General features: G+C 47.2%; 3 protein-coding genes and 1 long non-coding RNA gene across 8 annotated transcripts in view; 1 reads left to right on the top strand and 3 right to left on the bottom strand.

The window, feature by feature from the left end:
- USP4 (ubiquitin specific peptidase 4) overlaps window positions 1-3,198 on the bottom strand; it is a 49,322-nt gene extending 46,124 nt beyond the window's left edge. Inside the window, exon 1 of one of the 4 annotated variants that reach the window (XR_008420312.1) lies at window positions 2,986-3,191. Coding sequence is in view for 3 of the 4 variants with exons in the window: in XM_053897349.1 (XP_053753324.1) it covers window positions 2,986-3,086 (101 nt within the window). In the remaining variant the exon portion in view is untranslated. Of the gene's footprint in view, window positions 1-2,985 lie in introns of all 4 variants that reach the window. The other 3 variants (XM_053897349.1, XM_053897348.1, XM_053897350.1) reach the window with 3 other exon arrangements.
- Window positions 3,199-3,264: 66 nt separating this feature from the next.
- LOC128775550 (uncharacterized) lies at window positions 3,265-6,733 on the top strand. Its single transcript, XR_008420313.1, has 2 exons — window positions 3,265-4,039; window positions 6,603-6,733. It is a non-coding gene; the product is annotated as an uncharacterized LOC128775550 (long non-coding RNA).
- A 4,722-nt stretch (window positions 6,734-11,455) lies between these two features.
- On the bottom strand, window positions 11,456-12,579 carry GPX1 (glutathione peroxidase 1). Its single transcript, XM_019440193.2, has 2 exons — window positions 12,249-12,579; window positions 11,456-12,013 (listed from the first exon to the last, which is right to left on the bottom strand). The coding sequence occupies exons 1-2, from the start codon at window positions 12,507-12,509 to the stop codon at window positions 11,654-11,656; spliced, it is 621 nt and encodes a 206-aa protein (XP_019295738.1). The 5' UTR covers window positions 12,510-12,579; the 3' UTR covers window positions 11,456-11,653.
- A 1,004-nt stretch (window positions 12,580-13,583) lies between these two features.
- The window catches only part of RHOA (ras homolog family member A), a 63,195-nt gene continuing 61,683 nt past the window's right edge, over window positions 13,584-15,095 (bottom strand). For both annotated transcript variants that reach the window (XM_019416818.2, XM_019416817.2), the window contains one exon: window positions 13,584-14,841. In XM_019416818.2, the coding sequence (XP_019272363.1) occupies window positions 14,668-14,841 (174 nt within the window). In that variant the 3' untranslated portion in view covers window positions 13,584-14,667. The remainder of the gene's footprint in view (window positions 14,842-15,095) is intronic.

The raw sequence follows: 15,095 nt of genomic DNA on the forward strand, positions 1-15,095 counted from the left end.
CAATACACAGTCCCCACTCAGAAACACACTCTTAAGAACAAAAGCTGGAATAGGCCCCACATGGCAGACACGGTCTGGCAAAGGTAAAAAATCCATAAACTGAAATGATTTTTGAAAAAATGAATAGGGGCAGCTGGCTGGCTCAGTCAGTGGAGTGTGTGACTCTTGATCTCCGGGTCGTGAGTTCAAGCCCCACGTTGAGTGTAGAGCTTACTTAAAAATAAATAAAAAAATAAAAAAATAAATATAAATAATTTATATTTATATTATAATTTATAAATAACTAATGAATAAATAAAAGGAAATGATTGGCTTCAAAAGGCCTTTTTAAATAAATGTTTATTTATTTATTTACTTATTTATTTGAGAGAGAAAGAGACAGTGAGCAGGGGAGGAGCAGGGAAAAGAGAGAGACTGAGAGATTCCCAAGCTGATTCCACACTGTTAACACAGAGCCTGACGCAGGGCTCAAACTCACAAACCATGAGATCATGACCTGAGACAAAATCAAGGGTTGGATGCTTAACTGACTGAACCACTGAAGCACACCTCAAAAGGCTTTTTTAAATGATGTCCTTCTGGGGTGCCTGGGTGGTTCAGTTGGTTAAGCGTCCGACTTAGGCTCAGGTCATGATCTCACGGTTCATGGGTTCAAGCCGCACTTCAAGCTCTCTGCTGACAGCTCAGAGCCTGGAGCTTGCTTCAGATTCTGTATCTCCCTCTCTCTCTGCCCCTCCCCTGCTTGCACTGTCTCAAAAATAAATAAACATTAAAAAGAAAAATATCTACTACTCACTCAATAAATAAATAAATAAATGATGTCCTCCTATGAATAAAATCTTGTTTGCTAATAAGCAAGTCATTAATTTCATAATGATCTTTATAGAGGTCCTTGTCCAAGACAGTTTGGGTACACTATTTGACATGTAGAGCATTAAGTTAATTTTCTTTCTGAAAATGCGATAACACCACACACTTCAGACTTCCTGTGAGTACCAAAGAAAATATTTAAAAAATGCATGTGTTTCGTATCTATAGACATCTAGGCACAGAGAGTTAGCTCCCTGCATTTATCAAGGCACTTGATAAATATTTGACTAAGACTAAAACATAAAAAGAAAAATATCCCAATCAGTAAAAATCTGTCTTCTGTTTTGTAATCTGACAAAGGGATACTAATCTCTTATCAAATATAGGCATATACATTTTTTCCCAGACTCAGGCCTTTTTAAGATTCAAAAAAACTTCATTTGAAGTCAAGCAACCAGGCCATTCCCCCACACTGTTGTAGTTTGTAAAACTATATTAATGTTTGTAACATTTCTAAGAAAAAGGCTTTATTTTAAAACTGTAAATATGGCACTTTGTAATAAAAAAATCAATTCATAACTTTTTTTATAAAAGTTACGTGTTTAAAACAAGTGTGTGTGTATACATATACATGCATATACAACAGTGTCTAGGTGTGACATATAATAGTTTCTAGTCTCTAGTTATTAAGTTGCTCTGGTTATATTTAAAAAGTATCACTATGCTGTTGGGGTGTGGGGGGTGGCTGTCAGTTAAGCATCTGACTCTTGGTTTAGGCTATCATGATCTCACGGTTCATGAGTTCAAGCCCCAAGTCCAGCTATGTGTTGACACTGTGGAGCCTGCTTGGGATCAATCCTGTTTCTCCCTCTCTCTCTGCCTCTCCCCTGCTCATATTCTCTTTCCCTCTCTCTCAAAATAAATAAGCTAAAAAAAAAAAAAGTATCACTATGCTGTTTTACAACTAAGAAGGAGGGGGAAATCTCAGGGCAGCGGGGGGGGGGGGGGGAGCACAATCATATTGGTGAGTCCTTTAAGTTTTATAGCCAACAAACCTCAGAGATCAGGCAGCTTCCCAGAGGCCGCAAAGATCCATAAATATATCCAAATCTCTACAATGCTCTTTTCCCTCCAAACCCCTTGAACAGCACCCTCCAAACACTTTTAGTGCGTGTTCTTAGTCTATCTCAAATTTCCTCTGGTTCTGCTGAGTGTCCTTCATATATCACCCCTATGCAGGATAATTTCCTCTGCTTGCCCTGCATTTCACAGCTTGGCCAGCTGAAGAACACTGTAAAGCCCTATCTGAACTCCTCCTAATCCCAAGGTTTCCCTTCCCTGCTCAATTTCTCGGTTACTGTAAACGGCATTATCAACACAGCCACAGTTTCTTAAAGACGGATGTTCGTTCAATCAAGTTCAATGCAAAGCCAAGCCCTAGCTTTCTACTCTCACACGATAAGACTACCAAGAAATCTAACTAGTCGAAGTATCTTCTCTTCTACTAAACAATTTAAGAAACCTCTGGTCTCAGACTTGCTCTTCTAAACCCTGAACTTTTAATCTTTTTATCTAGGCTCCAAGCTATCCTCCTCTCCCACTCCGAAATGCTGCCGCCACAATTATTTTTGACATTTACTACCAAAGTAACCTGGAGCTCTCAAACATTTGTTCAGCTTCTAACCTTGGCACCCGCACGGCAGTTTACAAGTAACAAAAGTATCTACTTCTGATATTCTTCTCAACCCAAAAGGCGGGGGTGCCAAATACTGGTTACCCTGGCTTTAACAGTAAGGAACCAGGGTCTGGGAGGTGTGGTCGCCTTCGCTCAAGGTCACACTGCAATTCCTCGAAGGTAAAGGGCTCTTCACATCCTGAAGGTCCCCGTGAGCACCCCCCCCCCCCCCCCCCCCCCCCCCCGCTTCCCCGCATCCTGCAGCCCTCGCCCCCACGGGGTCCACTCTCTGGGGCTCTGAATGGGCCGGGACGACCTTCACTCTTTCCCAGAGGTGATCCTGCTTTCCTCTCCTGAGGGACAGGGCTCAGGACACCCTGCAAGGGTCACTAACATCGCCCCCGCCCGGCCCCTACCCAAGCCGGGAAAGAGGGGTCCGGCCTTAGGGCCAGAGCCCCTGCCCCTGGCCTTGAGGGCGGCACGGCGGGCCTGGCGCTCACCACTGCGCCCCTCGTTGGAGCGTGGTCCTCATCAAGGCCCCGAGCTCCGATTTCTGGGTCTCCGCATCCGGTCGCTCACGGCACCCTCCACCTTCCGCCATCTCGTCCGCGGCCCCGGCCCAGCCGGCCCGGACATCCGCCTCGCGCACGGCGTGCTGTGGACCGCGCCCACGCACGCATGCACGCACGCACGCACACGCGCGCGCGCGGCCTAACCCCACCTCGGGCCGCGGCCTCGACTACCCGCTGGCCTTTGCCTTTTCGGCCCGCCTCTCACGCGCAGCTCCACTCCCACTGAAGCGCGGCGGATCCTGGAGGAGGCCGGAAGAGGAGGCGGGCGGAGGGAAGCTAGCTGCACTTTTCTCCCGCCCTGCGGGCAGCTCCGCGGGATGCCTGTTCCGCACCCTTTTCTCTGTCTTGCCCGGCCCGTCTCTAGCTGACTGACGGAAGGCACTCCCTCCCCCACCCCGGGCACACCACCAGGGCCTGCGCTGTTAGCCTGCTCCTAGCTTTTCTTGCTTTCCGCTGGAGACCTTAGGCCAGTCCTTAGCCGCCCAGACTTGGGATCGGGGTCCCTGCCCTGGAGACCCTACAGGGATTTGGGGACTGCCGGGTGCACCAGCGCCTTGGGACCAGGACTCAAAGGTGTGGTGTAGTCATGAACACTCGTCTCAAACAATCTAGATGCCAGAATCATGGCCCACAGCAGAATTCCCCAAGCCCACCTCACTGAGCTAGTCAGGGAGACAAGCAGCCGCTGAGGGGCGATAGCACCTGGGGGAAGCAGAGGTCCAGATGTGTTCTCCACATTAGGTGCCCAAGCTGTTTCTTAGTTTTTTGCTGCAACAAGAAGCAGTGTCCTGAACACTATGTTTTCCACTCGACCCTGCATACAAAAAGTACAGCCCTCCTCGTAGAGTGGGAAGTAAGCCCGCGAGGAAGCCAGGCAGCTGGTGTCGAGCAGTTCTGTCCTCCAAAATAAGACACAGTGCCTGACTTCATACAATCTACTGGAGAACAGATCTTACACAGACCCAGCGTCACACTGTGTGTGGTAAGTGCCATTAGAGTATGAATAAAAAAAAAGGGGGGGGGGATAGGAAGCAAAGACTGTAGAACCCTGAGCTGTGAAAGGCAGCCTTTGGCTTGTGTAACATTTGAGTGTGGTCTTAAGCATAGAAATGATGGTGCATGTTACAGGAAGTGAAACTACAGGAGTCAATTTCTGGAACACGCAGGGCAGTATCAAAGAGTGAGGATTAGACCAATTAAGCTGGAAAGAACCTTCAATCTAAAGCTAAAACAGAGGCCAGAAGGGCCACATGCTCTGCCTTAAATGGCCCACAGATATTATAAAAGGTTTCAGAGCAGAGATGAAATAGCAGCCCAGAGAACTGTTAAGAACCTTTCACTGTAGAGATGGCAATGAGGGAGGAGAAACAGATGAGCCATGTTTAGTGTTGGGGACGGAGGAGGGAGCACAGGCTTGGTGAAGGTGTGGTAAGTCATTTGAACAGACATAGTATTTTTATGTTGGGTTTTGGGTAATTGAAATTAGCATGAATTCAATTTGCACTAGCTGGGACAGCTTTCACGTATCATCTGGTAACACAGGCCTCTTGGCAGTTGGGTAGATAGGAGGGGAAAGTAAATTTGGAATTAAAACTGCCTTGAATAACCACATGGCAGTTAATCCCCTGCAGATAAGAGTTACCACGACATGATAATTCTACATCTGGGAGTCAACCCTGACAACCTTGAGTGCCCTCCTGTGAAAGTTCTTTGAAATTGTTAAAAATGTTGTTTTTGGAACAACTGTTATTTATGGAAAAAGAAAGTTGGGTTATCAGAACCTACACTAGAGGGTGTCTGCTTCTCTCTTCTTTTTTTAGCAGTTTCTCCTGTACCATTTATGGTCTGGGTCAGAGTCTTAAGGAAGTAGGACAAGTCCTCAGCACCACTAGAAAAGGGGACAAAACCTAATTATAAATATGAAAACTTTGGAAAACCTTTTTAAGGCAGGATCTCTTCAGTGCTATTAAATGGCTGTAAAAACCATACACTAATTATGGATGGTTCCTTATACTAAGATTATAAAATGCTAATAGTTAAAATGCAAGGAATAAAGTGAAACTTCACAGTCAGAAAATCATTATCTCCAAAGTTATTAAATGTTTTTAGTGAGTTTGATTAAAATGTTAAAGATTGCAGGGGCACCTGGGTGGTTCAGTCAGTTAAGCATCCAACTTCAGCTCAGGTCATGATCTCATGGTTGGTGGGTTCAAGCCCTACATCGGGCTCCGTGCTGACAGCTTGGAGCCTGGAGCCTGCTTTGGATTCTATGTCTCCCTCTCTTTCTGCCTCTCTCTCAAAAATAAACATTTAAAAAATTAAAACATTTTTTTAATTAAAATGTTAAAAATTGTGAACTGGAAACTATCAACATCTGCCCATGTGCTCCTGCTGTTGTGGGTGACCTGTGGATTTGGTAGGAAGTGCATGATTCAGCTCAGGAGACACCCAGGCACCAGGGCTGTGTTCTCTGTTGGGTCTCTTACCCTAGGGAGAGGTTTAGGCCTAGTAGGGCACTCACTTGGCCTCATAACCAAATCCCAGAACTGAAGAACACACCCATTGCCATGGAAGCTTGGACTGCAAGAATAGGAAGGCAAGCAGGAAGTCAGCTAGAGGGAACAAACAGGCTTGTATTGGACTGTGATGATCCAACTGAGAGTTTGTAATGTCTGAGTGTGCGAACTTCAAGCTTTATCTGATTCCAAATCAAAAAGTTCTTGCCTTGGCTGGCAGTATGGCTTGCTCTACACCTAACTGCAGTTGGCCCTCCCAGCTTAGACTTGGTCCACACTTGGCCAGCAATGACAGAGACGTGTGGCAGTATTCACAAATATATTGGGCAGCTTTTGGTTACAGGTCTCTTCGGGGAGAAATACATACATATATATATGTATATGTGTTGTTCAACTTAGTATATGTATACACACACACACACACACATATATATATATATGTTGTCTAACTTAGTATATGTAGGTATTTACCATTTACTTATTTTTGAGAGACAGAGCACAAGCAGGAGAGGGGCAGAGAGAGAGAGGGAGACAGAATCTGAAGCAGGCTCCAGGCTGAGCTGTCAGCACAGAGCCCGATGTGGGGCTCCAACTAACAAACTGTGAGATCATGACCTGAGCCAAAGTTGGACACTTAACCCACTGAGCCACCCACGTGCCCTGGGAGAAATATTTTTGTTTCCTTCTTGTCTGTGCTTATTTAACCTGCCCAGAGGACCGTGAAACAATAAAAGATTCTACAAATACATTTTAGAAGAATTAAATACCTTATCAGTGACATTATAACCTCTGTTATAGAAGGATTATATTACTGGGGAAGGTGACAGAGGCAAAGACCTGAAGGAATCTCAGAGAGGAACTAGGAATCACCTTTCCTACATTGAAGACTCATGCTATTGGATGGATTCCATTCTGGTTATGCCACTATTGGTGACCAGCCCTGATTGGGCATGGAGGGTATGGCACCCTGAGCCCAGGTGTGGCCAGTGTCCTGTCTTCCTCCTCTAATTCTTTTTTTTTTTTTTTAAGTAGGTTCCACACTCAACGTGGGGCTTGAATTGAGGACCCTGAGATCAAGAGTCAGATGCCCTACCAACTGAGCCAGCCAGGCCCACCTCTTCCTCCTCTATTACCATTGATGTCTTAGCCATACACAAGTATTTAGCTGTTAATCGTGTTGTTTGCCCTTTATACAGAGCAAATTCTCAATAGGCATTTCTTGGATGAAATGAATGGAAGAATATCAGATACAGCCATTTTTTTCATTTCTCTAATAATCTATTACATACAAGTACTCACAGCCCCTATCCTCCAGGGGTTCACAGCCAGCATGGTTGGGGAAGATGTTGTCACATGTAATTACACTTTGTGTGTTGTGTGACAAAGTGCTCCAGGAACATGGAGGGTGATGGTACAGGCACATTGCTGGGAAGGAAAACTAAACAACTAGTATAGATAGGGAACCAAGTCATGCTGACATTTCCCTTGGCCTATGGGCACGTATGATGAGTCTGCAAGGGATGCTCAGGGGACCAGGGTTCCTTTAGATTCACCCACATATGTACACAGGCATAGTTACATTCTGGGGACAGAGGAGGCTGGGGTAACAGGTGCTTCCTCTGCAGGGAGACTTGGATTGCTTCCATTTACCTCCCTGTGGAGCTAGGTGGCCTGTAGGACTCTTCAGCACCACCCAAGGTGGGCTACACATTCTCCTGGCTACTGCTTGGACTTTAGGCATTTGGATGACATGGGAGTGTTTTGTGGTCTCATACTCTGGCCTATCTGGCTGCAACTAATACTAGGACTGGGGGCAGGGGCACTGGAGATGGGGTGTCTGTCTGTGAGATGAATAATGGAAAGACTGCTGGGCTTCTGCTTAGCACATCACTGTTATGTCAGTCTTAGCTCTGAATGCAGCTAGAATAGCCATCAGCAAGCTGCCTACCTAGTTGATGATCTTAGTTTTGCTTTCTCACATGACAAATCTGGAGTTCAGTTCTTGGGGAGGTCAAAGCTGAAGGATCTCGGGGCTCAGAGTTTGCTTCTCTATTACTCCTAGGGTTAGGGGCTGGGCCCATGAGCCCTTACTCCTTAGGCTAGAACTCCTATTTGTGCTCCCAGCTCCCAATTCATAGTTACTGATGCAAAGCATGTATCTGGTAACTTGTGTGACTAGCTGGAGCTAGTCTATTTGCTCTTCTAGCCTATTTGTAATATAATAAAAATTTGCCAAGTTCAGGGTTCTTTGGCAGGGATCACTGTCCATTCTTTATAGGTCCATGCTGGGTTCTCTTAGGGAAATCTTTAGGCAGTGTTTTCACTTAGTATTATCCAAAAGTTTAAGCTTAAGAGATTTATTGAACTGATAGGGACAGGAATGTTTCTCTGAAAATAAACTTGTTTTACTTACTCATTTTTTTATTTTTAATAAAAATTTTTCTTTAATATTTATTTTTGAGACAGAGAGAGACAGAGTGCAAGTGGGGGAGGGGCAGAGAGAGAGAGGGAGACTCAGAATCTGAAGCAGGCTCCAGGCTCTGAGCTGTCAGCACAGAGCCCGATGCAGGGCTTGAACTCACGAGCCATGAGATCATGACCTGAGCCAAAGTCAGACGCTTAACTAACTGAGCCACCCAGGTGCCCACATTTTAAATTTTTAAGAAGAAGCTAGTTTTTGGGTGCCTGGGTGGCTCAGTTGGCTAAGTGACTTCAGCTCAGGTCATGATCTTGCGATTCATGAATTAGAGCGCCATGCACTGATAGTGCAGAGCTTGCTTGGAATTCTCTTTCTTCCCTCTCTCTCTGCCCCTGTCCCCCCCTCCAAGAAATAAATTTTTAAAAAATGCCTTAAAAATAAATTAAGCTAGTATTAAATGTTGTTTGTGGAACTACATTGAGACAGAATGAGGAAGTCATCTCATAAAGGGCTAACTGCAAGAAGTGTCTAACTGAATTTTATCAGATTTTTTTTCAATTTTATTGGTTTTTTTTTTTTTTTTTAATGTTTATTTAGAGAGAGAGGGTGTGCACAAACAGGGGAGGGGCAGAAAGAGAGAGGGACTCAGAATCTGAAGCAGGCTCCAGGCTCTGAATTGTCAGCACAGAGCCCAACATGGGGCTTGAACCCAGGAACTGTGAGCTCATGACCTGAGCCGAAGTCAGACACTTAAAAGACTGAGCCACCCAGGTGCCCCACCTCTCAGTTTTATTGAGGTTTAATTGACCAATAAAATTGTAAAATATTTAAGGTGTACATCATGGTGGCTTGATGTACATCTACATAAGCTTATCAGGTTTAATGCTTTAAAAACAAAACAAAACAAAACGAATATTTCTGGAAAAACTGCTAAAATGGAAGCTTCTGAATTTGAGTAACAGCAGGGTCCATTCCCTTCTCAAAAGGTCTGTGGCCTAAATGCTATTGCCTGCTCCCAGATCAATGTTCTGCAGCCATTTTAACTAAAGGCTAGGACCTCAGGAAGGCTCACTGGGATTCCTTCGCTTACTTTTACTTGTTCTTTTAAGCTGCTGATTCATGACAGGGTGGGGTGGGTGTAGGTCAGAGCCAGTAGCGGTTTCATGGTCGGTTTCATGGTGGAATGATAAGGAATGTGTATGTGTAGGAGTGTGTGTTTCTGTGTGTTGGGGAGAAGATGTCTGGTTTCTTGGGGAGGAAGAGGTGGTGTTAACTGGCTTTATTCTGATTCTTCCTGAAGGAGAGAGTTGGAAAGGATTTTCAATTATGGGAGGCAGGCAGCTTGAAGTCCTAGGAGGATATGCCAGCCAGGGTCAGCCACACTGAGAGCTCATAAATTCCCATCCTTGGCAGCCCTAGGCATAAACTGAGAGGGAAAAAAAAAGTGGGCAAGTAGGAGTGAGTCACCAGGCAGCTTGGGGGGAAGAGGTTGAAGTCAGTGCAGAAAGCCCTGAGTTCTCTTGTAGGAGCCAACCAGAGAACGTGGCCTGGGCCACACTGACTGAGCCTTTACAGGAAAGGGGAGAGTTGGGGGGCGCCTGGGTGGCTCAGTCGGTTGAGTGTCCGACTTCGGCTCAGGTCACAATCTCGCGGTCCGTGAGTTCGAGCCCCGCGTCGGGCTCTGGGCTGATGGCTCAGAGCCTGGAGCCTACTTCCGATTCTGTGTCTCCCTCTCTCTCTGCCCCTCCCCCGTTCATGCTCTGTCTCTCTCTGTCTCAAAAATAAATAAACGTTAAAAAAAAAAAAAAAAAAGGGGAGAGTTGGAGCAGAAAGTCTGTGCTCAGATCCAACTTACAGGTAGCTGAGTAGGACTTATAGGTCCTAAGTCCCCAGACTTTCCAAAGCGGTTATCTCTGGATGTGGGCCATGGAACATGGTGATTCTTGGGGGAGGGGGCTATGTTTAGCTCCTAGAACAGGACCTGGCCTATCTTGGGCACTTGGTTATCTGGCTTCAGCTTCTGCTCTCCCCCTGAAACTGTACTTGATGAGGAATACTCAATCCATAATCACTTGCCCCAGTAACCATTCTTCATGAAATATCCCTTCTCATGGCTCCTTGACTCCATTCTTGTTGTCCCAGCTTGCCTGTTACCTGACCCAGGGTTTTGAATCCAGACCTCAGGCCTAGCCCCCACTGCCTGACTTTTTTCTTGCTACTGTCCCCAGGTGATCTCATACTCTCTGATGGCTATTTACTGTCCCCTTGGCTAGACCTTTGTTTCCAAGCCATACTCCTTTTCTAAGCCTCTTGTAACCACCTGCTCCAGATACTCCATCTGCATGTCTCATGCAAGATGTCTGAATCTGAACACTCTCCTCCCCAAACTTCCTTGCCCTTGTGTTGTCCAACTTAGTCAGTGATGCCACCTTTTCACCTCAGACTCTTGCACACCGTCCTCCCTGTCTGTCCACCCTCCATCAGCTCATTCCTCAGCTGACTGCTTCTTGACCTTTTCAGCTTCACACTCATTTCCTCCAGGAGGGAAGCATGATCCCCCCTAATGGGCCTGGCTCTCCTGTTCTCAAAGTACCCTGTACTACCTCAGAGCTTTTAGTAATTCTATACTGTCTCTTTCTGGCTTCCTGAGGACTGCATTCCTGAAAGCTAACAGAACACATGGCCTTGGACTGAATGATGAGCCCACATTCTGGACTGGGTGACCCTGCTAACATGTTTCTGCATCTTTGTCTATCCAAGGAGAACCTGCATCCAAGCCCTACAGAATCCCCTGTACTGGTGATAGGATGTGCTCCAGATCAGTCTCAAAAGATTGACAAGCAGAGCCAACAGATGGGAGAGATTAGACCCAAACCACACCTGAGAAGCAGCAGCTGGCCTGTGAGATAAGCCCCTACCCTGAGCCTGACCAAGGACACAATTCCAACTGTTAAGTACCATGCAGCACATGGTCAGAAGGGCCAGTTGTACACTCTTTTCTCACTCTGAATACAGGAGAGGTAACAACCAGTAAAGGCAGCATCAAAGCAGACATAAATAAGCCTGGGTTGCAACATGCAAAGATCTGAAAAAGTAATGGAAAAGAACTTTGTAAAAGTGCATGGGCTTACAACTGTGTAAAATGGGTGGGCCTGACACCTGAGAGAGGCCACAAATTCTGAATGTGAGTGTGAATCCAGTGTTATTTTTTTGCAAATGTCATTTCATGCCTAGCAAATACAAGGAGAGGCCCTACTGAATATCCTGGCAGAGGGAAAAACACTGGGACAGGAGTCAGGCTTCCTACACAGGAAAGAGTGGATTCCACACACTGCAAACAAAAGCATAGGAAATTCAGGCTTGGCTAAAACAAAGGCCAAAGGAGTGAAGGCTTAAGCTCACAGCCCTATAACAATGAGATTACTAGGAAGGTGTCCCCAACTAACAAAGGACATACACTCAGTTCTGCTCATATGTAACACTTTATTAGCGAAAAGCCTTGGTTTGGGAAAGGAGTGCTGGGATGGATAAGCGCCCAACTCAGGGGATTCTTCTGGAAATCAGGCGTTCCTCTATGCAAATTTCGAGGAAACGCCCTCATGGATGAAATCCCCAGAGGGCAGTGCTGTGGCTGCCAAGCAGCAGGGATAGGAAGGTTGCCCTAGGCACAGCTGGGCCCCTGGGACAGCAGGGCTTCGATGTCAGGCTCAATGTCGATGGTTGGAAAGCGGCGGCTGTACCTGCGCACAGGCACACCATCTGGGCCCACCAGGAACTTCTCAAAGTTCCAGGCGACGTCGTTGCGACACACTGGAGACCAGGTGATGAACTTCGGGTCGGTCATGAGCGCAGTGGCGTCGTCACTGGGGGCAGGCAGAGCCTGGCGCAGGAAGGCGAAGAGGGGGTGCGCCTGCGCGCCATTTACCTCGCACTTCTCAAAAAGCGTGAAGTTGGGCTCGAACCCGCCGCCAGGTCGGACGTACTTAAGGGAATTCAGGATCTCTTCGTTTTTAGCGTTCTCCTGCGTGAGGGAAGAGCAGCTAGAACCGGGGCCGCGAGGGGAGGGGAAACGTTCGGACCGCAAACCAGAAGTTCCTCGGTGAGTTACAATCCCTAGGCGGACCTGAAACCCAGACGGGACAAAAGCAAGTGGCCCGCCTCTCTGCTGCCAGGGCCTGCGGCTGTGCGGCCCGCGCGCCCGCTGGTGCTCCCAGCCCGGGTTGCACGCCCACCCCGCTCTGCCCCGCGCGGCGCACCTGATGCCCGAACTGGTTGCATGGGAAGCCGAGCACGACCAGGCCCCGGGGCCCGAGGCGCCGCTGCAGCTCGTTCATCTGGGTGTAGTCCCGGACCGTTGTGCCTCAGAGCGACGCCACATTCTCGATGAGCAGCACCTTGCCCCGCAGGGAACCCAGGCTCATGGGCTCCCCGCCGGCCAACGGGCGTGCAGAGAAGGAATACACGGAGCGCGGGGCCGCTGCGGCGAGGGCGGCGGCCGCGAGCGGAGCAGCGCACATGGCGGACTGTCGGACAAGAGTGCAGTGCACAATAGTGCGGAGCTTCGGCTTGGGACAGTGCTGACTGTGGGGTCACGTGGCAAAGGCACTTTTCCGGCAGCTCCTCCACCCTCGGCCCCGCCTCATCCGGCCTTCTCCCTCTCCAGCCGGGCGGGAGGGTGCGGCCAGGCCGGATGCGGGCACCGCCCAGGCAGTGCAGAGCCGCAGGCAGGCTAGGTCAAGTCTAAGCGACGCTGCGGCATTCGCGCGAGTTACCCCGCCCAGGGCTCGCGTCCAAGAGAGCTCCTATTATTTCTCAAAGGCTTTTAGTAAAGGGTTAGGGCAGAGCCCAAGGGGACTGGCCAGCAATAGCAGTGAGTGCCGCGTCTTGCAGTCTGTGCCCTATTGTCTCCAGGCGCACAGAGCAAGTTGTAACTTGCGGTGTTGGTGCAGTTGGCAGTGGCTGCCAAGGTAAGTTCTCTCTGCAATGAGGCGCTGTGGCTCTAATAAGGTCAAATTGGAGGAAAGTGGTCAACGCCCGGGACTCGCTCCGGCTCCGGCTCCAAATTCCAGCTGTAACTCATTTCCCTGCTTTCTGGGGCTGCCTGGAGCATATTCTTGTCCACACCTCCAGTGTGACACTGCCCTTAACACTGGTTTTCCCAAGGAGTCACTTAGGCCCAGCACCAGCCTTCTGGAGTGGACCCAATCGACTTCAGGCCATCCTCCATACCTAATCACCTTAACCCCAGACTCAGGCCTGTAAGTATTAGACACTGAAAATGGGCAGGAAGTGAAAAATGTCACACTAAGATTTGTCCAGAGGAGTGACTGCTTGGAGTGCCCCTCACTCTCCTCAATACACTGCATTCCCCACACTAAGCCACTTAAGAACTTGAATATGACACAAAATAATTGTTTCCACCTTCTTAGGAGGAGCCAGGTTAGTGCCAGATTGGGGGGTGGGGGTGGGGCGGGGGGGGCAAACGTAGCCTATTTCACAGTCTGAAGGAACCTTCCAAGGACAGCTAGGCTGGGTATATCCTCCCACTCCCAGCCCTGGAGAGAGCAACACAAACACGAGGATACAGGAAGTTTAGAAAACTGCCTTTATTCTATTAGTAGTTGGAAAAATTAACTGGTACAGAAAAAAAGTTTAGTCAGCTGGAGAGAAGTGAGAAACCGAGTGCCGCCTAAGAGAACTGGCGGCTCCTCTGGGAGGGAACCTGGATACAGTGAGGAAAGGGAGCCTGTGAACTAGAGCCAGAGCCTGCAGTCCAGGTGAAACAGGCTATGCCACCTTCTGAAGTGTCTAAATGCCTCAGGCATGAAACCAAATTCCTATTTCTTTAGCCCAGCTCTTGGGAGGGGGTACTAGGATATGTGGGGCCGAAAACAGGTGATATGGCCATCTTTTATCAGAGAAACTGACAAAACGGGAATTTTAAAAATGAATTTTCCATCTGACTTTATTTTCAAATACACTTTCTTTTTTAAAAAACCAATACACTTTCTGCAGGGATGACAAATATCAGTATTAGGAAATCCAATTATACAAAAAATACTACATCTAGTCTGGGGTAGATATATTTATTTTTTGGTAACATACATTAAGTGGCACTAATTACACAGTAACTATAAGGTAACTAACATGAAACCACGGAACTGTAACTCTGCCACAGCTGCATGGACTTGGACCTTTCTGGATGAGCACATTTTCAAAAAAAATTGGATGCCCATCACAGAGTTATGCCAATATAATCTGTTAAGGAGTAAAGCTCTGAAGTAGTGACTCACCAGAGTACCTTGCAGCTGACAGATGACAGGCAGGACATGTTAGTTATAAAGTAGTTACAGCCTAATTCACAAAAGTTACCAACTGTTTCTCTTTCTAGAAAGAAGCAAGAAGTTAAGAAATTCCTTGAATTAGCGCCTGGTGTGTCAGGTGGGAGTGCAGAGGAGGGCTGTTAAAGAGCGGTGTCAGAAGGACCCCGGTGGTCAGGTGGGTTGGACGTCATTAATAATCATGGTTGGCTTCTAAATACTGGTAGCAAGATGACTTCTGATTTGTAATCTTAGGTAAATTATAGATAAATGAAAAAGGCCAGTAATCATACACTAAGATTAATAAACAGCACTTCAAAATTAACCGCATGAGGGCTGTGCTTGCAGCAGGGTTTCACAAGACAAGGCACCCAGATTTTTTCTTCCCACGTCTGGCTTGCAGAGCGGCTCTCGTGGCCATTTCAAAAACCTCCCTCACTCCATCTTTGGTCTTTGCTGAACACTCCATGTACCCAAAAGCACCAATCCTGTTTGCCATATCTCTGCCTTCTTCTGGTTTCACTGGCTCCTAGCAAAGAGAAAAGAGCAGTTTCAGTTAAGTGTCACATATATGAAGCATAGAGTACTCAAATTCAGCTTTAAAGGCTTCTTTTAAAAGCTGCCAGTAATAATTATGATAATAAAAAAATAAAAAATAAGTGCTGCCAAACCCAGATTTGAATTCTGTCTTATGAAACTCATATGCAGTGACCCTCCCCAGCTCTAATATAAAATCCCTATTAAACAAGCTCTTCTCTGAGAAGTTGAGAGAAAGGAGGGAGA

This window comes from Panthera pardus, unplaced genomic scaffold (assembly GCF_024362965.1).
Source record: "Panthera pardus isolate Hobbes unplaced genomic scaffold, ASM2436296v1 HiC_scaffold_8, whole genome shotgun sequence".
Classification (NCBI taxonomy): Eukaryota; Metazoa; Chordata; class Mammalia; order Carnivora; family Felidae; genus Panthera; species Panthera pardus.